At 36.0% G+C, this 27,386-nt stretch overlaps 1 protein-coding gene across 2 annotated transcripts in view; it reads right to left on the bottom strand.

The window, feature by feature from the left end:
• Positions 1-5,365: 5,365 nt before the first annotated feature.
• The window catches only part of ren (renin), a 50,687-nt gene continuing 28,666 nt past the window's right edge, over positions 5,366-27,386 (bottom strand). Inside the window, exons 1-9 of one of the 2 annotated variants that reach the window (XM_055046063.1) lie at positions 11,992-12,148; positions 11,414-11,561; positions 10,883-11,006; positions 9,912-10,030; positions 9,603-9,799; positions 7,112-7,234; positions 6,854-6,995; positions 6,652-6,750; positions 5,366-5,825 (exon numbers count right to left, since the gene is read on the bottom strand). In XM_055046063.1, the coding sequence (XP_054902038.1) occupies positions 5,664-5,825; positions 6,652-6,750; positions 6,854-6,995; positions 7,112-7,234; positions 9,603-9,799; positions 9,912-10,030; positions 10,883-11,006; positions 11,414-11,561; positions 11,992-12,068 (1,191 nt within the window). In that variant the 5' untranslated portion in view covers positions 12,069-12,148 and the 3' untranslated portion in view covers positions 5,366-5,663. Of the gene's footprint in view, positions 5,826-6,651; positions 6,751-6,853; positions 6,996-7,111; positions 7,235-9,602; positions 9,800-9,911; positions 10,031-10,882; positions 11,007-11,413; positions 11,562-11,991; positions 12,149-27,386 lie in introns of those variants that run through there. The other variant, XM_055046062.1, reaches the window with a different exon arrangement.

Here is a 27,386-nt window from a genome sequence, read left to right as displayed (position 1 = left end):
CTGCTTAAGAATGTTTGTCAGCCTCCCGATGATTTAGTGGATAATTGAGACCTAAATATTTCCCCCCCCACATTTTATCAGGGTAGGATAAAGGCTTTGAACATCCATAAATATTCTTAAAAAACACTGTGACCTAATGTGAGTATGAGTCAGTTTTAAAACAGTTCTTTTTAATGTGTAACACCAGCACTGTTTCATTTTGAACTAAAACCAGTGAGGAATTTTATGCGGAGCTTTAAATCAGTTGGAAGTTGCACAAAGCTGCAAGATCCAACACATGTTTGAAATTCTAACATTTGCTTTTTATATTTTTGCCTTAAGACAAAAGTACATCATTGAACCACATCTGCATTTTTTGAAAATATTTTAATTAATACAGGCCATTTGAATATTTATCCTGTGTACCTGTGCTTAATTGTATTTATACTGGAGCTTCTTAAGAATAATTTTTGGTTTAATTCTTGTTCACTTTGACACTCAACCTAAATGACCTTCATTTTTGTGGCACTGAGGACCAAACCATACCACTTCACTCTAAACACAATGTGAATTGTCAAATCTCTGATTTGCTCCTTCTTGTCTGTAAAAACTTGTGGCAATTATATCTAAGGATTCAAAGCCACTGCACATCTTCAACTTGATGCAAAAAAATCATCACTTAATAAACCAATACACACTGCCTCATACGCACTTTTATGTAGATTATGCCAGAATTTATTGTTATTCTAATTTTCTTTCCCAAACTCTAAACTAAACTCTCTGAACTGCTTTTAATCAGATTAAAAAAAGAAGAAAAAGAAAAAGTAAAGAACAAGCTCTTTTACAGGAGGTAGATTATTACCCTGGTTGATTCCCACTATAACAACTGCTAACAGGGCAGAGATTGAGATGATCAATTGTTATACATACCCAGGTATACATGTGATCTAGATGAAAAACTTTCTTTTAAGCCTTGTGTAGTCTTACGGGCAAAACAATCTTTTGTTTTCATTAATAAAAAAGTTGTTCATGCAATAAAAAAAAAGCAGTGGAAATAATTGTACAAACCCTAAACACAATTACACATGGTTACACTTATTTATAAATGCCACAAAAAAAATACTGTTGAATAAAATTATATGATCCAACCGATGCAGTTTGTAACTCCTAGTCAGTTTTTGCAGGTGTTTAAAACGTTATGAAGTAAATTGCCATGTTTTCCAAAGACATCCACATGACAGTGATAAATGAAGTCACTTTGTGAATATAGTGTTGTGTATTTTCTGCCATAACCACAAAGCTATGAATTTGGCAAAACTTTGCTTTAGTTCATTGAGGTTTGTGGGTTTTTGTTTATGCTCTACTTGTAAGATCCTGTCAGAACATTTTCATCAAGATCAAATCTGTAGAGACTGGGCTACTGCAGCAACAAGACCTTTTTCTTTTGTTGCATTCTATTGTGGATTTTTCAGTGCTTTGGCTGAAGGTCCTGTTGCACTATCCAGTTTCAGCCAATATTCATGCTTCAGATTGATGGGCTCCCATTTGACTTGAATCAAATGGGAGAACTGAATCGGCTCTTTATTAATGCCAGATTAAGTCCTGTGGTCTAGTCTGATGCAACGTCCAAACTTATGATGCTCATTTTAAAATGAGAACCTATGTCAAACAAAATCACCTAAGCCAGGACTTACTAAACCAAGAAACAACTAACTTTCTTGACAACCCATTTAAACAAGCCAAGCTCATTCAGTCTTTCTTACATTTTCTGCTTGTATCCACATTTAAGATGATAGCTGTGGCCAGTGGACTCAGATGTTGTTCATGTGTTTTTGTAATTTGTCTACAGCTTGACCTTGTCACAAACTTATGAAGACTTCTACCCTTGGTAAAATTAGCTAAGCACCCAAAATGCCACAACCCTAAACATTAAGCTTTAGGAAATTACCTTTTAACACTTACCAGATGCACAATCAGCATTCCTACTGCTGTTGTCTTTTCTCGTTTTTAGTTCTTTTTTTAAACCACTTGGTTAAAATTTAACCACTTGAAATTGTAAAAAGTATCATTTTAAATTATACACTTAAAAATGTATAATTTTTTTCAAAGTGATTTTATTTTTTAATATTCAGTGAAAGTACATTATAGTACTGGATGCAGATGTTGTTATAAGTTAAGATCGAAGCAATGAGAGAGGACTTTTTAAAACATTGGCTGTGTTTCAGATAAATATTAGAGTGTACTGAAATATGCTTGTACAGAGGGTTTGTCCCTCATATTAAAAATAAATAAAAAACTTATAACGTACACCATATTAGGCTTCGTTTATCCGATGGTTGTATGCAAGATTGCACATGGTATCTGTGGTATACGTGCAAGATTTGTTTCTTTTTTCGCTTTCTCACACATGCTCCAGCACTTATTCATCACAACTCTTGTGTAGTCACTCATCATTCTGAGTACAGTGTGATGACAGCTGCATTAAAATATGTTTGAAGTAATGCATGTTTTCTCAGAAGTAAACAGATGCAATGATGAAATAAAAGCTTCACACTCTCCCAGGATCAATACTCAGACATGACTAAATTCCATCAGAACTGAGAATGAAGGGAAAATTACACAAAAGGAACCCTAATTAAGGAAAAAGGAGAAAACTTTAAATAAGTAAGAATATCTCAAAGTAACCATTTAGTTTCCTCCAGAGAGCAATAAATCTTTTCCAGTGGATGAATTTATTTCTTCCGAAAGCATCAAAGGTCATTCATGAAGAGTCATGCATTGGCGTTTGGAGCTTTGGCAAAACATGAGTGACCAAGACTCCCAGAAGCAATGAATCTTCCTATGACTTTCTTCAAAAAGTCACCCTTTGAGAGTCAGCAAGCAAACTATCTAAATATGCTTTGAGATAAAAACTGTTGAATTCAACAGTGTTCACACAATAGCTATTAGCTATTCAGCAATAAACTAAACATGCTGTGTTATATTTAAGGGAACAAAGTGTTTAAAAATGGATCTTCAAGTTATTCCATCCATCCATCCATCCATCCATCCATCCATCCATCCATCCATCCATCCATCCATCCATCCATCCATCCATCCATCCATCCATCCATCCATCCATCCATCCATCCATCCATCCATCCATCCATCCATCCATCCATCCATCCAAACTCCCACTCAGCAATCATATGGTCACACAAAAATCAAACTTGTTTGAAATTCTGGTCACTGCTGAGGATTTGAGCAGCGCCTTGAGCCAAACTTACCTGAACTTTTCACACTGTGCATACTTATTCAGTTTTTTTTTTCCTTCTTTTTCTTCTTTGCACTTTCTGAGCATGCAATGTACATGAGGGTATTTGTGCTGGTTGACCAGTAAATCAAGAACTAAGCCTCAATTAGGCACTGTATATCAAAACAATTTAAAATAACTCATACAGTTTGGCAGTAAACAGCCCTTTTGTACTTGGAACATTCTGTTTATTTTTGTTATTGTTGTTTTTTTTTTTTTTTGCTCGACAGCTTAGATATTTTCAGATTAAATCAAAACTTAGAAGTGATTGCACATCCTTTTGAAGAATCCAGATTACAAGCCAAACATAGAACAAACTGATGTCTTTCAGCATCCTCCTTTCTCAGACACTCAAACATCAGAAACTGAATGTTTTTAAAAGCTGATTCCATTTTGGACATCTTTACAGGACATCTTTACATTGTTGTTGCACTAACCCTTCTTGAGACTAGTCATGCGCATGGTGTAGCAGGCTTTGTAACTTATTAACTTCAAAAAATTGTGACACATCCAATAACTTCTTTTAATAATGTTTTTCTCTTGGGTGTTCTTCAGTGAGTGACATTTTTATGAGAAAGAAATCTTAAAAATGTCAGTAATCTGTGTGGGTCTAGTACATAAAATCCCATTGCATTAAAATCATGTTTTATTGAAGAACAATGCTTAATGGGGGCTTGCTTTGAATTTAAAACAGCCATAAAAATCTGAATTCTTTAATTGATGCTTTTTGTTGGTATCATTCAGCAACAATTATATTTAGCAACCAGGTTCAAAGATTTCAATTACAGGAGTAGAGCTTTGTTTTATGACACGCTACATAAGTTTCAGCTTCGGGATGATTCTGCTAGAATAGATTATGCAACTTTGTCTTCTGACGTCTTTGTCTGCTGTGTTTATGTTAGTGATTGTTTGGACAGGTTTCCACTCAGAATACTTATGCTAACTCATACTGAGAGAGATGTTTTCGCATTGGCGGATTTTTGATGAAGTGCCAGAGTCCGCCCTCACCTCACGGTGCATTTTCAACAGATACACTCCCAGGATGACAATTCAAGGATGTGGGAGCAGAGAAGTATTACTTCTCTATTGTCACTACAAAGTGGACTTCCTCTGCAGTTTGGAGAAAATGGGACAAAAAGATCTGACAAGGGCAACTGATAAATGAAAGTGCCGTTGTAGTTTGCATTGTTTTATCATGTCCACTGTCATCTGGGCTGGAGATTCCTGCCATTGTTCAACTACTGTAATGACGTTCTCAAATAATTTTCTTACAGATCCAAATTTGCCTGCATGTTTTTGATTACTCAGCTTGCTTTATGATGAGCCTCTTTTTTTAAAAAGACAAGTTTACCAAGAACAGATTTTTTGATTAAAAACTGCACAGACACAGAGAGACATCTACAAAAACATAAAGTGTCTCATTAAATTATTTTTAAATCACAAACGGTTTGAAGTAGAGTTTCACCAGCAGGATGATAAAAAAAAAAAAAATACTTGTCATGTTTGAAAAATGCATCAAAACAAAGAACTTCCAGCATTTTCTATGATAAAGGATGAATATCATGTATTTTCAAGGGATTAACTCTGTTAGCTTCAGTTGTTATATACAATGCTGTATATCAAAACAATTTAAAATAATTTTGACTGTCAATCACAGCTGTATCTGAAACCTTGAAATTGGCCTTTGTCTCTTTAAGAACCTCTTACCAAATAAATTCAAAGTTTACAGGCAACATGCTTTTGGAAATTAGCAGAATAAAACAATATGTACACTCTAGAGGAAAAGTGAAAAATATTTCACCAAGTATAGAGTATTGTTTTAATACAATACTCATTTTAATACAATGACATTTTAATTTGCTTCTTCACACCTTATGAAATTAAACTAACAGAAAGAAAGCCTAATTTGTTTTGTTTTTTGCTAAAACATACAGAAACGTTCACAATAGGTCATTGTCACCTTTAGGAAATTAATGACATAAATATGTTGACCCAGCATTGGCATTGTAGATAAAATATGTTGCAGTGTCTGCATAAGCTTGGTCCAATAACGCATACACTACACTGAAATGGAAACAAAGAAGAACAACAATATCTTGCATGGCAATTTTATTCTCATAGGAAATATATGATTATGTTTTTATAACAAGCAGAGTGACAGACCGAAAGTATTAATTATTGATAAACAAGAGTAAAAATTACTGTTTTATAATTTATAGTGCAACATGGGTCAAATAAAAGAGGAAAACATCAGTAAATGTTTAAAAAATACTCATCTTGTAAGCAGATGGAAGTCACTCCCCCACTTAGAGGTGACAAGAAAAAGATGGAAAACAGCAGTAAAAAATTAAAGTGGGGAGAAAGGTAAACACAATTGAACTTAAAGTTATTGTCAGACTGCCGTAGCAAACCCGATCCGATTATTGCGACGATCAAACTCTGTGTAGTATCGGGCAATGAAGTTGGCTCCCAAGATCCAGACTGGACCTGTAGGCGGCGGCACATCCAAGCCCCTGAAGGAGACGATGCAGACGTCCCCTTCGAACTGCGATTGCTGTAACGATAGGTTCAGACTAATAATAAATATCTTAAACCAGTGTTAGATGTTTAAAAATGTCTAACAGCTGTATCCTGGACATCAATGAATCCTTTAGACAGCTTTTTCACACAGAAAACCCTCACAGAGGTACTCCTGTGGCTCTATTTGAATGCTTCAGGTTTCCCCTCCCCTACCTTGACTCAGATCTTCTGCAGCCAGCCCAATAAAAGCTGCAAAAAGAAGTTCAGGAAAGAACAGATTTTTTTTTCTTAAGAATTGTTTTCTCCTTGCCACTCTTACGTAAGCTGACAATCTTGGCAGTCTACAATTTTTTAGGTCTCTTAGCTTCTCCTTTAAATGTTGTTTTCCTTGTAAATGTTGAAAGTTTAGTCATTTTCAGATCAATCAGATTAATGTCTGAGCTAGGAGATGAAGCTTGAGATGTTCACTTCATCCCTGCCTTGTCTGCTGTGCACCTTGGTCTTAATGTTGCTGTTTTTCATTAATGTTTTCTAACAAACATCTGAGGCCTTAACAGGACAACTACATTTATAATGTTTTTAAATTATACTCAGATGAACTTTATTATTTATTTATTTATTAGATGACATTTGACTACACAATTATTTTTGCTATAAAATCAGAGTAAAAAACATTGGGGTTCATAATTTTAACAAGACCAACTTGAAGAGTTGGTATTGCTTTCTTATTTGCAATGCATAATAAGAATGAATATTTCCATTTACAAAAATATATTTTTTGTTTGTTTTACTTAAGACACTTCTTGTGCTCTACTTTGGAGGATTTTGCACAATACATTAACAGTCATTCGCCATCTTACCCAAATTATATAATCTTCATGCGTCAGAGAGTAGTCCTGGCCTCCCAGGTGAAACGTGACACTAGGCAACATCTTCACAGTGTCGCAGTTGACTTTATACTGTATTTGAGGAATAATGCCAGGTAAAGTTTTTTTTTTTTTTTTCTTTTTGCAGCCTATTATTTTTCATGGGAAACTTTGTTGCCATGCGTTTGAGACTTACTCCAGTTTCATCCAGCTGAGCTCCAATGGTTTTCATCAGCATTGAGATGGAGGAGGCTGGGCCTGTGATGTATGAGGAGCCTGTGTCGATCACAGCTGTGCAGCCCTCTGCACAAAACATCATCTCCGCTCCCACAGCAACCCTACACAAACAACACACAAAACGTATCATTTCTGAATGGTTGCATGCCAAAAGAAAAAAATATATATTTATATACCAGCACATCCATATTGCACGTATGTTTGGCAAATATCTCACCCTTTCATGGTGACCTCCCATTTTCCCATCTCTCTTGTTTTCAGATAATTAAAATTTCCAGTGTAGTAGTTTGGGTCAGTTCCCCCGAGGAGCAGTTCTCCACCAGGGGAGTGTTTTGGGTCCCTGGAAAACATGTACAAATATAAAAAGATTTACAAATGGGCCTGCTGGGCACAGGCCACAGGGTTCAAATGTTCATAGGCCCCTTGGCCCTCATTTCAAAGACACTGTTGACATTAAATTATCATAAAAAGAGGCAAGATGTCACAAAACTTGCGGAAAAAATATAAACTGACACCTAACAGACAAATGAACAAAAACAGTATGACTACAAAGTTTGACCACGATAAAAAACTACCACAGAGACATTTTGTGACTACAAAGGGAAGGCAATGAGCACAAGGAAACCCAAATGAACAACCTAGACTTAAAACTCTGAACACAGATGTAGTGTCTGCAGTTAGTTTGATACTACGGTGTCATTAGACTGCTCCAAGCCTCAGGGGTCCAGGCCTTATGATGTGTCATTGTTTTAAATTCATAGTCTGAAGATTTCATGGTTTGCTATTCATTTTTTCCTTGTCACTGCTGAAAATGTTGGTTTGATGATTTATGATTAATGGAAAGCACAAAGGTTTCTGAGTAGAGGTTTAAATTTATGGCCTACTTATCCAGTATAATAATAAGCTGACAACAACAATACTGCAGAAACTTACCAAAAATATTTCTAGTTGCAAAATGCTAGAAGAATGAAAAATAATAGTTTTTTTTACTGATTTTTAAAATTATTATTATTATTTTTGTATATCAGACAGAGTCTTCAGGGTTATGTGACTTCTTATGTCATGCCGTTTGCTTACAGGACATTAAAAAGCAGAAGACTGTAATTTAAGTTGATATGTCAGTTTTTTGCAAGATTTTATGGGTTAATGATAAAGGGTTAAAGTTGTGTTTTAAATTCAGTTTCTTTTTGTTTCTTTTGGAATTGCATTCTGTCGCTCTGATGCAACAAGCAGTAAAGTCATGAATTTCCCATCTATCGTTCTTCCTATTTTGGACAGCAGTGAGCCAGACAGTGAAGAAGCCTGAGAAATCTTTATTAATGGGATGCAAGACTTTACGCTAAATGAACACCATTTATTCAACACACTGAAATTAATGGCATCTTTGAAGCACTGTCCAGCAATCATTACGATAAATTTATCTTACGTAGCAGAATGAGGCAGGCAAAAAATACTCACATATTTGGAAATCAGCAGTTTTTTTAAACCCACAAGTCCCACAATCATTGTTTAACTTATTATGACATAAAGTAAATGTAACAGAGTCCAAAGAACATCCTAAAATCCACCTTGAGCCAACATGAACTCCCTTCATCCAAGTCAGGCTTTAACATGTCATGGCAAGGCTTTTAAATCCAGTAACAACAGCAGATCATTTAATTAATTTCTGAATCTAAAGTGACAAATCTCCACGGACAAAAAGCCAGAAATTACTCTTAGTGATCTGTGATAGACAGAACATCTGACTGAAGCAGCAGAGAGAGGTAAAAGTCACTGGACCGTGGAACAAAAACGCAAACTGGTTTTAATAAAGTACACAGCTCTGTTCAGCCTAGTAAGTCACTCTTTGTAGTTCTATCCCTGGCAGAGCTGAGAGATCAAAAGAGATTTGCATTTCTGGATTCCTGCATAGCAATAGTATCAGAACTAAGAATTAATCCATGACTTCCTGCCTTCCCGGGGTACAAATTAAACACAACTTTCAACAGAACGTCCATTATGAGAAAGTCTGCCGATTCTCATAAATCGGGCTAGAAAAAACTCACAATTGTAGGTTCCTAAAATTGTTTTTATCTGTGGTTATATTGATTCTTATTTACCTTACCATGAAGAACAGTTTGAAGGATGGTATGGAAGATAAAAACATCCCCAAAGGTCCCTGTGACAGAATAGCAGCATTTGTTTTGCAAGAAATTATTCTGCTTCTCAAAGCTTATTTTTAGGCTTTTGGAGCATCCTTACCAGGGGTGACAATAAATAATGCAATGTTAATGAAATGTACTTATTATTGGTGATTTAATAAGAACAATTAATACAATTAGGTAATTTTCTTTCATTTTGCTCAGATCACCTCCACAGGATCAGAGGATCAGATTTAGCAGAAAGTGTCGACCTGGTTGTGAGCCACTTTTATTACCCAAACATTCAAGTTTATTTCACAAATAGATTGAGAATTAGATACCAACATTGTCAGATTTTCTTGTTATATCAGACATGATTGAGGTCAGGATTTTAATCAGAGATCATAATTTTTAGCCGCATGTTGATTATCATTTTTTCCTAAACTCATAACATATCATGTTTGTGAAATTTTAAAAAACTGCCCTGGTAAGCGTTTGAACAGTCCTGTCCATTTTGGGAATCATGTTTCCCCTGTCATAAGGATTTTACTGTGTATGATAAAGTGCAGAGGAAATCTGTGAACACACCTGCTGTAGTAGATTGAAAAAACTTCTTCTTTGAGGATGTGCTGAGACATAATTTGATCAAACACTGGAGTAATGCCATCAATGGCCGCGTTAGGATAGCCCATGCCCAGAACTCCATCAAACTTGGCAAAAATAAAGGGCATGGCAGACAGAGACGTGGCTTCAGCAAATACTTGAACAACGGGGAGCCCGCCGACCTGCAGGGATCAAATACACAGAAGACAGAAAGGTATAACACGGCATCCAAAGGGCATGTCTTTAATTTAAATAGGTGTAACTCTGATTTATTGGTGCCAGACTCTGACTCACCACAACAACATCCTCGCTCAGAAATCCCCTGACAGTTCCAGAGGCGTAGTTGATTGAAAATCCCGTCCCGTTCTCAACATGAGTGTGAGATTGGGAAGAATCATACCTGTTGTGAGTGACTAAACATCCAAAATGTATTTATTTCAGAGACAAGTTGAGATCAATGAATTTAATTGTCAAACATTTGAACAAAATCAATTAAAATTCTATACTGTGGCAAGGAAAGCATTCAAGTAGTTCAGTAACAATCCCATGTACAAGTCCATGTTGATGAGTTTCAGATGTTTGTGTCTACCTTCAGCTTGGTGACCAACAGAGAGGATAGAGTATACACAAAACAAGGAGAATAGACTAAATCACATTTGTTTTGCCAACTTCCAGGTCTGGCAAGTCCTTTCACACTGATCCTATCAACTATTCTGTTACTACTTACAATCTTATCTCACATCACAAAGGAAGCCTTTTCAACTGCTTTTTCGTATAAGTGGCAAATCAAACCATTAGCTCCCAGGAACACGAGTACCAGAAACTTAGACAACATGACTCACCAAAATTGGATGGTAACAAACTGGAAAAATGTTGCTTGGTCAGATAAGTCTTGTTTTAGGCTACAACATTCAGATGTTAGGATCAGAACTTAAATGAAAACAACATGAAAGAATGGATCCATACTATCTTGTATCAATGGTTAAAGCTTAAACCTAAATACACTACTTTAATCCATTAGAACCAGTTAAACGTAGTTTAAACACAGATAGCCTGAGTAATGTTGCCGTGAACATTACTCCATAGTATGGTATACTTGTGTTCTGATAGCTACTTTCAGGATAACGTTACAAATTTCAAATCATCTCCAACTGGATTCTTGTGCATAAGAGTTAACTGCACCACAATGGTCCACACTTTACCAGATTTCAACCCAATACGTGAAATTTATTTTTTCAGTTATAGCTTAACACACTGATACTTACAGCAAGCTGTTGAGAAAGGTGAGCAGCTGTGTGAGGGCACCCACAGGTTGGCTGAACCTGTGTCAAACACCACATTGAACATCTGGGCTGGGGAACCGATACTAATTTCTCCAAAGTACTGAGTCTGTTGAAAGACAAATGGGACAGCGGTTCTGAGAGCTATTTTTAAATATGTTTTCCACATGTAGTTTATTCCATAAGCGAGGTTTGGGGGAATAAAATATTACACAATAACTCTTAAACAAACCTCCTATTCAAAGGCAATTTAATCTGTAGTTTTATTGAAGAAGACATTTTTAGCATTGGTCCAAAGAGCAGAGAGGAAAATGCTTGCATTTGTGGGCCTCGTAAACCCTGGACTTGTAGCCCTGTCTTTGTGAAAGGGCAATCCCATATGTCTTCAATTTAACATGTCTTTATTTCCTGTCACCTGCAGAATCGTTTACACAAAAATATATACATTATGTGTTTCAGATTTTTTGGTGACTATTCACACAAAAAAACGTCAAAATGGATATTAAAATGTCTTACATCCAAGTAGTTTGTTAAAGGTGTGGGAACTGTCCCATTGTTGGGTTCGGCTGTGTTCATCTGGGCCAGTTCAGTCAATACTTGCTCTGCAGAAACTCCCATCTCCTGTAGCGTCTCTCTGATGGATGGCATCTTCTTGAGAGCGATTCTAGAGACAGAAAAGCAAAAGAGGAAAAGCTGAGAAAGAAAAACTGAACCAAATTTAATGCAAATAAAGATCATGAGTTCTGAGTTCTGTGAGAAATATTTCTTCAATTTCTGACACATGTGTCTGGTCACGATCTCATTATGACAGTCATTCTGTAATAAAGCCCAGACATATTTTGCTCAAAATGCCAAGCCAGAAAAAATAAATAAAAAACACATGTAATCTCAGATCATAAGTTTTAACAACAAACCACTAAAACCCATTTGTTATCCTGTCTTAATTTGCTGAGCTGTCATTCTTTTTTTTTTTTTTTTTTTTTTTGCTGCGGCATGTTTTCCTTCTCAAATATGTTTTCCACCTAATATACCTGTACAACTGGTACTACTACTGTAAGCAGAGCAAGAGACTTGTAAAAAAGCAAGATGTCTACCTTCTTAAGCCATGACTGGAGTTCAATGCCAGAGATAGGGCAACTAAATACATCCAGTAATTTGGCAGTGGAATCATAGTGACTTCTCTGTCAGCAGGCAGACAAAAACAGACAAATTATATTGTATGTTAGCTTTTTCTGACTCTAAAGTTCCTGGTTTGTGTAATCCAAGGTTGTGAAAGCTGCGTCTCTCTGTTGTGCGCAGATCCTTGACTCTTTTTATAGCCTATCCTCTCAAACCGTGTTTTCATTTAGCCACTCAGTTTGGAGCTTTCCTCAGTGTGACCTCTTGAAAACAAACTTTACCCCCCATCTAATCCCTCTGCACTGGTTCACAACCCTTCTTGTAATAAACATAACCCAGAGGAAGCTCTCACCATCCTGCCCTCAGGACTAAATACACTTTTGATACACAGCTATGTAGACTGCTGGCGTCATTGACTGACACACCTTCTTTGTAGGGTTGTGAGAAGCTCCAGAGGAAAGAAAGATGGAGTGAGCTCACCGACAGACTGACTGGATGTTATTTGCCAATCACAAATCTACTAAAAGCTTACTATGTTGTTTTAGTTTAAGGCCTGGTGATTAATCAAACTTCTTTAATGTGAAGGGGTGAAAGACTCATTTCCATCCAGCTGGTTCATTTGCAGAACCAGCTGTTGCTGCAGAATGCACTTTTCTTTTTCTTAAAACTATTAATGTTTTATCAGTGTTTTGACCATATGAGTGACAGAACAAAGATGGAAAGCTTTGCCTGTTGCTACAGCTTGTTTATCACCACAGCAGACTTGTGCAACGCTACATTATTTCAGATGAGCCCCCAGCCGTTTAGTTCCTCTTCTTCTCTGACTATCCGTCCGCCTGTCTGTCCATCCATCCATCCATCCATCCATCCATCCATCCATCCATCCATCCATCCATCCATCCATCCATCCATCCATCCATCCATCCATCCATCCATCCATCCATCCATCCATCCATCCATCCATCCATCCATCCATCCATCCATCCATCCATCCATCCATCCATCCATCCATCCATCCATCCATCTGTTTTCTAACACCCTTGCCCTTTGTGGGGTCAGGAGAGGTGCTGGTGCCTATCTCCAGATAGCGTTCTGGGCGAGAGGCGGGGTACGCACTGGACAGATCGCCAGTCTGTCGCAGACAGAACAAACAATGATGCACGCACACTCACACCGAGGGAGAATTTAAAGAGACCGATTAACCTAACAGTTATGTTTTTGGACTGTGGGAGGAATCTCTCACAGTCACGATTGGTTATGAGATACGGATCATGACTAGGAGAATGACCACAATACACTGAAATGAGGTGTATTGTCTTCATTTTGATTTGCTTTAGCCATTCAGAAATGGACTTGATGCTGTCCTTTGGATAATTTTCTACTTGTGCTTCAGGTTTCAAACTGATAGGCATACTGTCCTCTTCAGAATTTTCTGATGAAAAGAAGAATTCTTGATTCCATAAATTACCACAGGTTCTCCAGCTACTAAGCCACAAAGATGCACTCAGCTCTATTTTACTACCAGTATTCAGACTCTGAGTATTTTTTATCTGTTCGTTTTGCAACAAATGTAACAGAATGAATCTTCCACTTCTCTCTTATCAGTATACAAGATATTTCCCCCAAAGTCCTTTAAATTTTTAAGAGTTTTTTTTTTTTTTCTATTTGTTCATTGATGTTTTTGGCCTCAAACTCTCCCACGGGATCCACTATCACAGTCTGTTAATCGTTGAATTATGAGGCTGACCTTAACTGAGGCAAGTTAGTCTAGCGGAGTTTATGATGTTCTTAAGTGAATTCTTGTATGATGCACTCTGGAAGTAATTTTATAGGCTGGCTACTCCAGGGAAAGTTCACCATCTTTCCGTGTTTTCTCCATCTCTGGATAATGTTTCTCACTGCTTTGGTTTACTAGACTCTGAAAGTTTTAGGGATAGTTCTGTAACCTTGTCCACACTGACTGATATTAGTGATTTGAACATGGAATGCTGTGTTGCTTTTTGAGAGTAAAACATACATTATTCATTTATGGTGTTTTATTTATTTACTCAGGTTTTCTTTCTTTGATGGTAAAATGTGGCTAATGACCTGAAATATAAGCGAGAAAGAGAGAGAGAGAGAGTAAAAAAAGAATAAAAATCTGTAACGGGAAAAAAACTTTTTCTCAGCAGTGTATTTTATTTTGTCATCCAGTGACAATGAACAAAGTTATTATTGTGTGTCTTGCCCAAGGGCATGAATATATATGGTGGAGGAAGTTGGAACTGAAGTTACAACCACCTAATTGAAACATTGAAAGAGACAAAAACTGTTTGTGATAATACATTTTAAAAGATGACTGCTGTAAATAAGTGGAAAAAGATGATTTCTCTGAACACTTCATTAGGTCGAAGGTGACACATCAAATAGATGGGGCTTGGTGCAAAATCAGAAGTGTAAAATATTAATAGGAAAAAGTTTGTGTTGTGATTTCAAGTGGCCACAGAAAACTTTAATACTTTTGAGGTTTAATAGGCAGGGATTAATAAATACAGTGAACTTGGAGCTTTTGTAGAATGTTTACAAAAAAACATCGAGCTTTTATTTTTGAATGATTTCAAACATTTTAAAGCTTTAATTAAGAAAATTATGAATTTGTCATTGTGCTGTCAGAGGTTGCCAAAGAATCTACTGAATTGACTTGTTTTTATTTGGTCACCAGCCCTTGTTGTTTAGTCCTGTGTTTGATTCCTTTTTTCCATATGAAACTTTAGTTACCCTGATGAAAAGCACCTTGGAAGAAATAATCTGCTTTCTGGCTGAGACCCAAAACTAGATACAATCTAAGCTAAGATTAAATTCTCCATCCTAATTAAAAGCAGCACAACTAAAGCAATCTCCTAGGTGTTTTGTGGTGTAGTTAATGAGCACATGATGTGGTAACGTCCATTTGCTTTTATTGTTGCATCAAACAAGGTGTAGTTTCACTGACTGGCTTGAAGAGTATTTTCATGTTGCAAACATGGAGCATTGATTTAAAAAACAACGCCTTCTACCACAGTTGTGTTAGTGAATCAGTGGTACAAATGAAGAGGATGTCGTGAGTTTTCATTCAGTTTTCCTCACTCTTCAATTATTCTTCAAACTGACATGTCTATGTCCATCTGATGAAAGTTCTCAGCAGACCGATCACTAGCAGAGTGCACATTTTAACAAAAAGCATGCAAAGGGTAAAGCTCAATACACATGTGTAAGTTCAGATCGCGGTCTTTGATAATAAATGCTGGCAGGAGGCAGAGCCCATGTTGAGTGCATTTTCCAGTGGAGGGGAATTGACAGGGTTGTGTGTTTTCATATGCACATCTTGCTGCTGTGCTCACACTCGATGAGGATTTTACTCTGAGCTATTCAGTGCCTGAGCTGAGCCACAAGAATCCCAACATATCTGTCCTGACAGTGTGTTGACACTTGACTGACCATACACTTCAAGAAGCATCTGGGTTCAGGTCAGACAGTCTTTGGGGAGCCTTGTGGTCAGCCCCTAAATTAACCTGTGAGAGAAAGCCACATTTCTTTCCGCTTACACTCAACTAAAAGAGAAAAGCAGCAGTTCAACTAGACTGCACCAAATCATCTGCAAAGTGTGGCTAATGTTTGTACTTGCACAAAATAATGGAGGAAATTAAATGGAAATAAATAAATAAATAAATGGATTCAGCCAACAATGTCTTACAAGAAGTTTCAAACTCCTTAATTTTTTCATTTTGCAACATTGTGACATTGTTTGTGACAGAAAACAAAAAGGAAGTGGATAACTGAAATTGAAGGAAACAACAATTCGTATTCAGTCAGATTTCACCTTATTTGTAATAACAGTATAAGTCCAGCTACTTTTTAAAGGCCCAAGAGGTTAATTAGAAAACATTGGAAAGTAAAAACACCATGAAAACAAAGGAGGACAGGAGAACTTTGTATAAAACAATATCCCAAATTTTTTATATTTGTAATTGAAAACGGGAAGGAAATCGTGCAACTGCAAGAAATTAATACTTAGAAAAATTGGAATACACAAGTGGCAAGGAACCACTGCTCAACATGTCCACAAGTGGGGAAATCTGTTGACAAATCCCCCACCCAAAAAAACGCATAATTCTTTCAGAGTGCATTTTTAGGCATGCACAGGAAAGAAAATGTCTTATAGATTTTAAACAATCACAGCTGCAACTGACAGGTTTGGATCAAAGCTTACTCCTATGTAGAAATACACTAGTGGTAGTAAAACAAATTGTAGAACTTTCAAACTTCTTAACAAACATTTTCCATCAAACCCGACGAGGCTAAGAATGTGGAAAACTGTTTTGTTATTCTTTTGGGTATACAGACCCAAAATAACTGTCATTTTATGTGCAGCAAAAAGGAGGCTGTACTGATTGAATAAACTAAATTCAAAAGCACACCAGTCATATCAGATTTTTATTTGTAAAAAATCTAAATCAAAATACAGAATTATCCTTCAAATATGCAATTTTGAACTGTGTTGTGCAAAATTATCTGAGTATAACTCATCATAGCTGTTGTAAGTCATGCAAGATTGAGATTAATAGTGAATTTCAACTCATTTGTTAGTTAATCTGTTTTATTTTCCTCTGACTGCTGTCATATTGATGCTCTCAGCAACAGCAGGCAGCTATTTAAAAAAAAGAAAGCCCTTCAAACCTCTGTACACAGGTGCTGTAAAAGGATAATTACTGGTGTTACATTTGCTCAGAAGAAAAAGTTTCCTTGCATGACTTAATACCCCACAATCAGTTGTATAATGTAATGAATGTAATAAAAATGCTATCGTCTTTGTGAGAGTTTTTTTGAGTGTGTTGCAAGCTGGAAACAAGATGAGAGCAGTCACTAGTGAACTAGTGAAACAGTTTGAGCTGGAAAAGATTGCACACATTAAGATGCAGACTTAAGAATGTTTATTGACAACATAGACATTCTTTAAGGCTTTAAAAAAAATACATCTTGTGCTCAGTCTCACGCACATTTGACTTTTGAGCGGGTCAGGTAGATCAGTAGTCTTATGTTTGTATCCCACACTGTCCTTGCGTCACTCCTGCATGGCCTCTCACCTTTTCAGTGAGCCCACTCAACTGGTGTGCATGGGAAATGTAAAACTCCTGGAGCTTCTGTGGTAATTTATTTATTTATTTTCAAACTTTGTTTTTTATTTTTCCATGCGATCGATGTCCATGGCGTCTGTGTTTCTCATCCGAAATTAAACACAGAGATACTTGTGAAAATGAGGAAAAATAAAGAAGCTGCCACAGTTAGAGAAAGCAAAACCTCAAATTAGTATGGGGACAAAAACACATTAGATACATTACTCTTGTAGAATTATAGAAACTCTTATACAATAAGACAGATACAAACCAGAATGAGATTTAAGGGAAGTACTCTCTCAAACAAACATGCCTGAATTTCTAAGTCACAAACTCTAAGCATCAAATTCTGTCCAGCTGCTCCAAGTATAAAATATAAAATGTTTGCATGTGTTTGACTCACTGATTTGCACTTATTTTGTGAAATCCAGCACATAAAAAAAAAAATATCCCAGTAATTTTCTTCTCAGTTATGTTTTTGAATTTAAATCCAAAGAACTCTGCATTAGGCTTCATTTACATCTGGAGTCAATATGCATTACAATGTGTGGGCCAGTCTTCACAACGGGAGGTCAACAATTTTGAAATCGAGACCAAAGGACATATTAAAAACATATTTTAAGCACATCCATGTCATATTCCTCCCAAAACACTCTGTGAGTGTTTTGTACTGTTCCAGGGTGTTTGCAATTTAAAATCTGTTTCTCGATTTGTTTCAAGACCTGTTTGGGTAAATACAAATGACCACAAGAGGTCAGCATCTGCCTTTAAATTCAGCTGAACAGAAATTAGAGCATGTGTCTTCCTCCTGCTCTGACATCCAGTCACACTCATTCTTTCTGAGAAAACATGGAAAGGATCTGTTATCTTTAGATGGCCAACAAAAATGCTTCAAAAAAAGATTGTCTTGACACTGAACGTCTTTCTGTAAGACAAAGGGTTTCTTGAAACAAATCCTTACGTTTTAATTTAAAGCACATTGACTAATCCTAACCCTGAACACATGTAGTGCTGGGCTGAGGGAAAACCACCCACAAATCTGATTGAGTGTATGTTGAAGACGTTCAAATGCATAAGAAGCTGGTCCACAACAGTGAGGTAAATTATTGGCACTGACCTCAAATGCGTGTGAAATGGTGATGACATTGATCCACAAGCTGCTAAATGTTTGCTAACATCTCTAACAATAACTGAACCAGGAGAGGTTTTGGGCCCAGAGCTCTAAATATAAGCAAACTGAGGCATAATAACTGCATCTTAGCAGCATACCATGCAAGAAGTAAGTTCATTTTACTTTTTTTGTAGCTCTGAAGGTGTTAAGCTTTTTGACACAATGTCTTTGATTGTTCTGCAATAGAGTGTCTATTTAAAAGTTATCAATGCATATATGGTCAATGTGTTCTTCTGCTGGTTTCAAAATAAAGGAATAATAGCACACAATTCAATATTGTTAAAATCGATGAAATACATTTTAAGCTGGAGGGAACAAAGTGATTTCATACTAAATATATATAAAAAAATTGATTTACATTCTCCACTAAATGATGAGGAGACATCGCCAAACTCTTGCTCTAGATAAATAGAAAACATCTGGCACACACTTGGAAATTGCATCAAGTGCTGCTGCTTCTGGTTTCCTGCAGAATGTGTGTTTAGATAAATATTTGATTAGAGCAGAGAAGATGTAACAGAGAGATATGTGTGTTGATAGCCTCACCTTTGTGGATTGGTTTAAATTATAATTCGCCTCATGCGTGTTGATGAGAAACTGTCAAACACTGTGAGTTCGTTTTACAGTTACATTAATTATGGCCTGTTTAACCACACAGCTGAATGAGAATAACATTTAGCACTAAAGCAATGAAAAATACTGTTTAATAATGATCTGCACGTGTGTGTTCTGAACTGGAATTCAGCATGCGTGTATGACTTCATAGTTCTTTCCTCAGCATTTGAAGGCAAAGATGCCAACTACAGTCAGTGGACATAAAAGGACACCCAGCTGCAAGAGTAGTAAAGCTAAAGCGATTCAATAAATGACAGAGTAAAGCGCCTCAAAGCTTTGTGAAGTCGATTTTTCTGCACTTCAAAGCTGCATGTCAAAATTAACGCTATCCAGGATGCTGATAGTCAGATCAACGCTAGGAGAAAGATCCGCTAAGCTGAGCATTATGTGGAACAAGCTGCAAAATGCAAACAGCATTTCAGCAGCATATTACATGTTACTGTTTTTCAATAATGCCTTGAAATCTTGTAGATTTTGAAAGCCTGTTTATTTGTGTCATATTTATCATTCCTAACTTAAAAAAAAGTTTGCCCTTAGCATTCCACACAGCTGGACTTTCAGTCAGGATGATGTCAGATTTTATTTCATCCACATATTTTGCAGAACACTTCAAGCTGTCATTGATGTTAAAAGTCCCTGTACACAATATTGAAAATTGGGTTACATATGTGCACTTGATGGAGTCAATTTTTGTAGTTTCTTTTGTCGCTGTGATTTATAGAGAATCAACACAATTGCTTGTCAAGAAATGGCTTTACCTTTAAAAAGAATTCTCAAAATCTTGAATTTTGCCAGGGTATGTAAATTTATGAACATATGAAACTCCAAAGTGTCTACAAGTCATGGCAGTTTAAGGCTTATAGTTTATACACTCTGATATTCAGTTGTTTCATTAATTTTCAGTCGGCTTCATGCTTATATCAACCTTCTATTAAGTTTTCTTTCTCTGAAATCAGTGAGAGTTTATAGGCCTGTGTGTTTGGGATCAATGTCTTGCTGACAAGTCTGCTCTTTCATTGGTTTGTCCAAATGTTCTGCAGCAAACTTTAAATGGGATAGGATATGGCTTTCTTTGGCAGTGGAGTTTAAGGTAGTGTGCAATAGTAATAGACCTGGCAGGCATAGCAAATGAGAGCAATGTGCAATATTTCGCTTTGAAGCAATTGGCAGTTCCTGGTCTCTCTGCAGCTCTTGCACATCTCTTCTCATTATTTTTAGATACTCTCACTGAAATCAAGCAAGAAGCACTTACTCAATGAGGTCGCAATAGTTCTTATGCAAATCAACAGATGCTTCTTGTGTGACACATAGCTAATATGAAACCATCATCAATCCGGATTAGAAATCGATTGGTACTGATAGGAAAACTGGATTCTTTAAATTAAGATTTCAAGTGATTTCTTAGGGTTTTTAGGTCCTTTTGGTGTTTCTTTCTTCTCTTATTCAGTACTCCTTTTGTCCACCCATCTGTCATCAGTGGGCAGCGGATAAAACACAAGAGTAACTCAAGATGGGTCTTTAATTAATAAACAAAGAATAAACAGCTGAGCTGTATTTGGTCATACTAAATTAGAAGGTTTTTCTGTTCTGTTGGAGAAAGTCAGAACACTGGGAATGGACTGACCAATGAGAAAGAATGAATTTCAAAATAAGTAAGCTTGATTTCACTGATATATCCTGTCATAGATTGTTTAAGTAGTTATTGTAAAATAAGTTGTGTTTATGCAGAATTCAAAAATATGATTAGCCATGGATAAGATCAGAGAAAAGTTAGCGATACTGTGGTGGTTGGTGGACAATGGGTTGATCTGTGAGTGGGTTAATCAAGTCCTCTTTGATTGTGTTGGTGAAGATCCTCTGTTTATATCTGAAGGTCAGATATGTCTCAAAAATCTGATAATCGTCAAAACACAAAAAAATACTCAAACACAACAGGAACGTTCACAATGGCAGTCTGAAGAAGAGTATTTCAAAGACTAAGTCAGTATATAAATTCTTTTATAAGAAATATTCAAGAATGTTAATAATGAAACTTGTTTGTGAACAAATTAAAGCCATAATATCACCTTGCTCTGATTCTTGAGTGGTCTGTTCTAAAAAACTTGTAAAAGAATAAAGAGTGAAAGCAAACAAGACACCAAGCCTTAAAATAAACCTGGTGTGAGACAATAAAGAGTGGACCACATGACATTTTGGTGATAATGCATGGAGGATATCCTCATTAAAAAAAAGCAAATACATCCTCCCCTAATTGCCTGGCTTTGTGACTTCCTGGACTTCAAGCATCCACATTCTTCAAACCCACCACATATCCTGTGTGTTTTGTTCACAGCCTCACAAAATCTACAAGACAAACTCAGAAAGTGTTACACTGAAAACTTTTTTTCCCCTTTTGTTTCCATCCATTAATTGTCAATACCTGTTTATCCCAACATTCCAGTGGTCAATAAGGAAGAGGTGGAGAACACCTTGGACAGGCCTTCAGTCCATGACAAGGCAACACAGAAACACAAAGGACAAACAGCCATGCAAATACACTTGTCTAAGGGCCATTTGAGGCCAGTAAACATAACAGTCACAGACTTGGTCTGTGGGAGGAAGCTGGAGTGTGGCTAATAGCACACAAATAGTCATCTGTCTTTTATGCAACAAATGCCATTTCGATTGCTAATTTGTAGTACCTGCCAATGGGAATAAAAGCTAAACAGAAAGGCCTTTTCTGTGTTTTTTTTTTTATTTTCTTAACAAGGGTGCTCTATAGTCTAAAAATGTTTAAACTTGTGAGAACTCAACATAAATATTCACCTTGTACTAAGATTTAATCACTTACAATTCTGTTTTTATCAATCCTACATTCTTTCTTGTAAATACATACTAAAACGAGCATTAGAACCACATGGAATTAAAACCAACTTCAAAGCAACAATAAATAAACTCAAACCTGGAGAGAGATTATCTGTCAGGTATATGTGGTCGATAGATTTAAAATCTTTTTAGTTCTTACGGTGTCTCATGGCAAAATAGTTAGTTAGTTAGTTAGTTAGTTAGTTAGTTAGTTAGTTAGTTAGTTAGTTAGTTAGTACAAAATCCATGTAAGACTGAATGTTGTTTTAATGAGCAAGAAGTTTATAATATTTTTAAATGATCAATAACAAATACATAACAGTTTATTGAAATACAATAGAACACAAGCAAATCAGCCTTAGCAATAAAAACTTCAAGTTTCTAAAGAAACTGTAAAGAAATGTTTTAAAATTTTCTGTAAATATTTCACATACAATTATTTTCACAAAGGAGAGAAAATAATTAATGTTTTTTTTTAAGTGATATTTTTGTTTTAGGACTTGTTTAAAAAATAAATTTGAGGTGAAACTGAGTTTTATTTGCAATTTAAATCAAAAGAGAAAATAAGATTATTGTGCAGGTGCAGTTTCTTTGTTTGTTGCATATTTTATGCCATTAAACATGTGTCATTGCCTAATTTAAATAAAAAAGTGTGAATTTTTTTAGATTGAATTGCAACTTTTGAAAACAAATCATTAAATTGGAAAATACATGTTCTCTTTTATTTCCTTACACTACTCTATTTTTGTATTGATAGGGAAGACAGTTTTGCACCAATATAGTGAGGCTGATTTGAATTTTGCCGCTGTTGAAGTACAAATTTTGGTAAAGGGGCTTGAAACATGAATTGACAGTAAATAAATAAATTGAAATGAAGGTAATTGAATTGAAATATCTGTAAATTTAACTGAAAAGAAACTTTCAGTGAAAAACCTCAATTTAACATTTTCCTTAATACATAATGCAGATTAAATCCTCCACTTGCTCAGGCTACTTACAAAAAGCCCACTTCTGCTGAAACATTCTCTGTGCTTGAATAATTCAATATTGCTCACTGTCTGCTCTTGCTGTGTGCTGCATGGTTAAGAACCAGTGAAGGGGAAAGCTCAATGCATGGGGACTCGGCTTGTTTTCTACGCCGGCAGCCAAGCGTGCATCTCTTATGTAACGGTGGGGGTCGGATGGCCAAAACACATCATCCACTGCAAATGAACTCATGTTGCCTCATCATCGATGCTCTCACTTATCCACACTTGCAGTTCAGAAGGTTCCCAAGCTTAAGAATGGCCAAAGTTTTAATCACCGGTTGATGGTATCCTACAAACAGATCAGATTTTTAACATGCAAATTTGCATAAACCTTGTCTTTCCCATGTTAATACCAACCAATTACTCTGAAATTCTTCTCCAGCATAAGTAGAATTTTGATGACTTTGTGCCTCTAAAATGTAGGTTTATTAAGCACTAACTCAGGACTATACATGTATAGATTTAATTTGAAAGATTTGTGTGCTACATTGCTGATATGAAAATGATATTTGTTCTTATTAAAACGTAAAGACAGGGTTTTGCTGAAAGGGGTGTATTTTCCAGGCTCATAGTGTCATTCATAGCACAGTCAGAGTGTTTCCTTCAAACATGACTTCAAAGAAATTTGACTCTGCCTTGAATTTAGGCCTCTGTGTCTTTAAGAAGCTCAGGCTATTTCTGACAGGTCGCCTTCAGCACATCATCATCTCATTATGCCATTTACAACCTTCCTCATGAGCGTTGGACTGAGTAGTTTCCATGAAAAGCTCTGACAAGCAGTTTTACCAGTTATTTACTGATGATAACATTATAACACAATATAAAGCTCAAAAAAGTTGATACAACCTGTTCAGAGAGAAAATTGAAACACTGTATATAACGAGACACATAAAATATGAATGTTCAGTTTGTAACTGTATTATTTAGTACCTCGTGCAGCCATCAAGGTTTTCTTCAGTTGTACATGCATCCATTACACCTTTCTCAAAGTTTCTTAAAATAATTACAAAAACATTTGTGTTAATATGTTTGTAAAAGTATTGCATGTGACCTTTTTGGAGGTTGCTTGGTATTAAATATTTCTGATTGGACAGATAGGAACAATGAATTTTGTGGATTTCTTTTTTTTTCATTATTAACTTCAAGTCTTTTTGAAGTTATTCAAATGAACTGAAATAATCTCCATCACATGGATAAGCAGGCATCCGACAGCTGACCTTTCATAATGGTAGGCAGACAAAGAATAAACCCCAGGGATGAGTTAAAACCCAAATATTTCCCAGAGGAGCTGAAATGAACTGAACATTAATTTTGCCAGTTTTACCAGAAATATGGCTTAAAATGAAAAGTTCACTGTAGGTTAGTGTTTTCATAGTTTTCTGTTGAATAAGCCAGTATCGTAAGGCAAAACAGGACAAACAACCATCCACACACTCACAACAAAGTACAGGTTTTTATGTAACCTAACAACTGTGTTTTTGGACCGTGGGAGGAAGCTGGAGAATCCAGAGAAAACACATGCCTACACAGAAAGAAGGTGCAAACCCCATAGAGAAAGTCCCTTGTTCAGGATTTGAGCCCAGGACCTTCTTGACCCCAGGCAGCAGTACTACTTAAATGTGGTGTGCACAGTTTTTCACATGACTATATTTGGCCAGGTCAATAGACTTTCACCACACTTGATTCAACAGAGATGCTAAACATCTTGGAGGGTTGTCAGAACGTCATGCTGACAGGAAGGTGAAATTGCACGTTTTCACAAAATTGAGCATGCTTAATAAAAATATTGCATCTTGTTTCTCCCTCTTTGCCTGTTTTTTTTCCGTGCAGTGGTGCAAAACGGACAAAAATAAACCTTTTGGTTCTTCGTATCAGTCTGGATAGGTGAGCGTTCCCTGTAAAGATCCTTTTGTCACTTCACTGGATAAAAGACATTTACTTTGGATAGACAAATTTTTATTTGCACTTAGCTATTTCTTATGTCTTTTGTCTGCTTGTGTCCTGTCTCCTCTATGTGCATTTCAGTACTGGTGGAAGTTTATCGACAGTGAGAATGGAAATGCTTCCTCGATAAGAGTTCTTGAAAAATAAGAAAAGCACACTTTTGACATAAAAAGCTTAAGAAACGCTAGATAATCCAGGCACAATGTTTTATGACAAATAGAAGTTATAATATTAGTTTTATTTTAAAAGAAAAACATAACTTGTTAATCTACCAATGAATACAAAATTTGTCTTTTTTTTTTTTACTGGGAGTATCTGTTTTCAACAAAACAGTCTTTTTTTTAGTTCTTCCAGGCACATTCCTCACAAGATCAGGTCAAATTTCAGTGAAGTCGCTTTTTTTATGAAAGACTCAACTCACAGCTCTGCTGGCAGATACCTCATGTACTTTCTTAAAATTAGAAAAAGATCAGCACTTTGCATTTATTTCTTTAAAACATTGTCTCTTCTCATCTGCTATGCAGTAGCTGATGATATCACAAAGGTGGTTGTATATATGAACAATAGCAATGATGAACTAACTTAAAAGTCAGGTTAACCTTTACTGATTTATTTTTATTTTTTTTAAGATTTTGTAAAAAGGCAATCTAAATTATGTGCACATTCATGACATGCAACACAACTTATGAAACATTATAGTAATAAGTATTTTACATACATTTCCTCTACAATTTAGAAGTAGATTCATACATGACTAAATAAAACACGGTTTCAAAGTGAATAATAAGAATCAGTGAAACCATTTTGACTGTGCTGTGTTTGTCACCACCCTGAAAGCTGAAATGCAGCACACTTGATAAGAATCAAGTGTTTGAGTTGCTGGTTAATATTTACCTGCTGTGTTGAAACTGTGAACTGATGGCATTCCTGAAATCTTGCAGCTCAATAACCCCAGCTCATGAGAACAAACTCAGCCCTCGTCACACGGTACTTGATGTTCTGTACTTGTTGATTTGAGAATTATTTCTGCAGTGTGAATTTTAAGTATCAATGAGTGCAGTTATTATCTCATTTATTGCAGCAAAGAGGCTCAGAAACAGCATTCCTCTCTTGAATGTAATATTGTGGGACACATGAAAATGTATATCTTAATGGGGGATGTATTATTTATTGGTCCCGTTACAATTTTTCTTGTTTTAATCTTTGAAATTGGGGACTACTAAAATTATCACAAAAAAAAAAAATATAAATTATAGTTTTTAATTACTATTTCGGTTCTTGAAAGCACATTTCGCATAGCTATTTCCATCAGTGTTAGGGTGGATTAACGCACCGACCTATTTTAAAAAAAAAAAAGTAGCTGTTTTCAGTCGATTTGGAAAAAGAATCTGATTAATTAGACAACATAGTTAGTGAGGGTTGTGCAGAGAGTTTTTATGTTGTAAGTTATTTTATTATTTTAAAAATATGAGTTTGATTTGAATGAAATTTTCTTTTTCTCATGTTTTTTCTTTCTTTATTGTCATTAATATTCTTTGGTGTTTACATAACTTAAAACTTGTTCCATCTTAACTGCTAAAGACATCAACTTAAAACATAAATTATGGAGCTCTATATATTATTGCAATTTGAAAGATGAAAACAATTTTTGCATGCTAAATTTTAGTTGTTAACAGGCCTCTGTCTTGGAAACAGTCTGCATCTCATCAGTCAGAGCACATCAGTGTCCAGCATCTGTGTGACGTTCACTGGCCTGCAGCCATTACTTTTGCTCAACAAAAATGTCATGTGACATGACAAGCAACAAAGCCCACTTTGTAGCAGCGAGCAAATAAGAGAGTGGTGTGCTTGAACCTGATGTAAATTTGATGTTTAAAGGAATAAAAAATAAACTCAAAGAAATAGTTTCCCAGGAGGTGTAAAATTATCTAAGCGCAGATATACAAAAAAGTTCTCTGCGAAATGAGATGGAAAGGTTCATTTTATGTTCTGTTATCCAGGCCACCGCCCTCACAGTGGTAGAGTGCCAGTTACTGTACTTTATCTGAACTGGCAGGAAGCACACACAGAGCCTGTTTTCCTTTGCAGTGGCATGTGTTTCTCACCTGATCCCTTCTGGCTCTGTCCAAACAACACAGACTTGTTATTTGCACTGCTCTGGATAATTCAATTGCATATATTGCTTGCCAATGGCAAGGAATTCTTTTTGTCCACAATTAAATTGGACTGGTCAGAAAAAGAAAAACAGAAAAAAAAACTAATTGACCTTTAAAATGTGAACTCCACTTCAAGGCTTTGTGTCTTCAGGGGGAAAAAAATAGCTGTTTTAAACTCAAAGGAAAAAATTGTTTGTAATGGTTCAACAATCTTGAGAGCTCTGAATGTTTTTCGAACCTGTTGGGAAAGGGAAACTGATTCATGCTTTTACTATGCCTGTCTCTTTGTGGATGATTTCCTCTCTTTGGTTAATCCTGTTGTTGCACGGTGGAGACGGGTTTCCGTGAAGAAGCATTGACCCTCCTCTGTTGATCATCTTTTGGACATTTGCAAAGTTAAGCTTTTATTCATGTAAAGCGAGAAAAATAGTCTTTTTTTTACTATTATAAACAACAAAGATATGAAAAGTATTTTGTTCT

The sequence above is a fragment of the Poeciliopsis prolifica genome, unplaced genomic scaffold, assembly GCF_027474105.1.
Source record: "Poeciliopsis prolifica strain line A6 unplaced genomic scaffold, Auburn_PproV2 SCAFFOLD023, whole genome shotgun sequence".
Taxonomy (NCBI): Eukaryota; Metazoa; Chordata; class Actinopteri; order Cyprinodontiformes; family Poeciliidae; genus Poeciliopsis; species Poeciliopsis prolifica.
The sequence above is the reverse complement of the archived record's forward strand: the minus strand, read 5'-3'. Positions and strand labels throughout refer to the sequence as shown.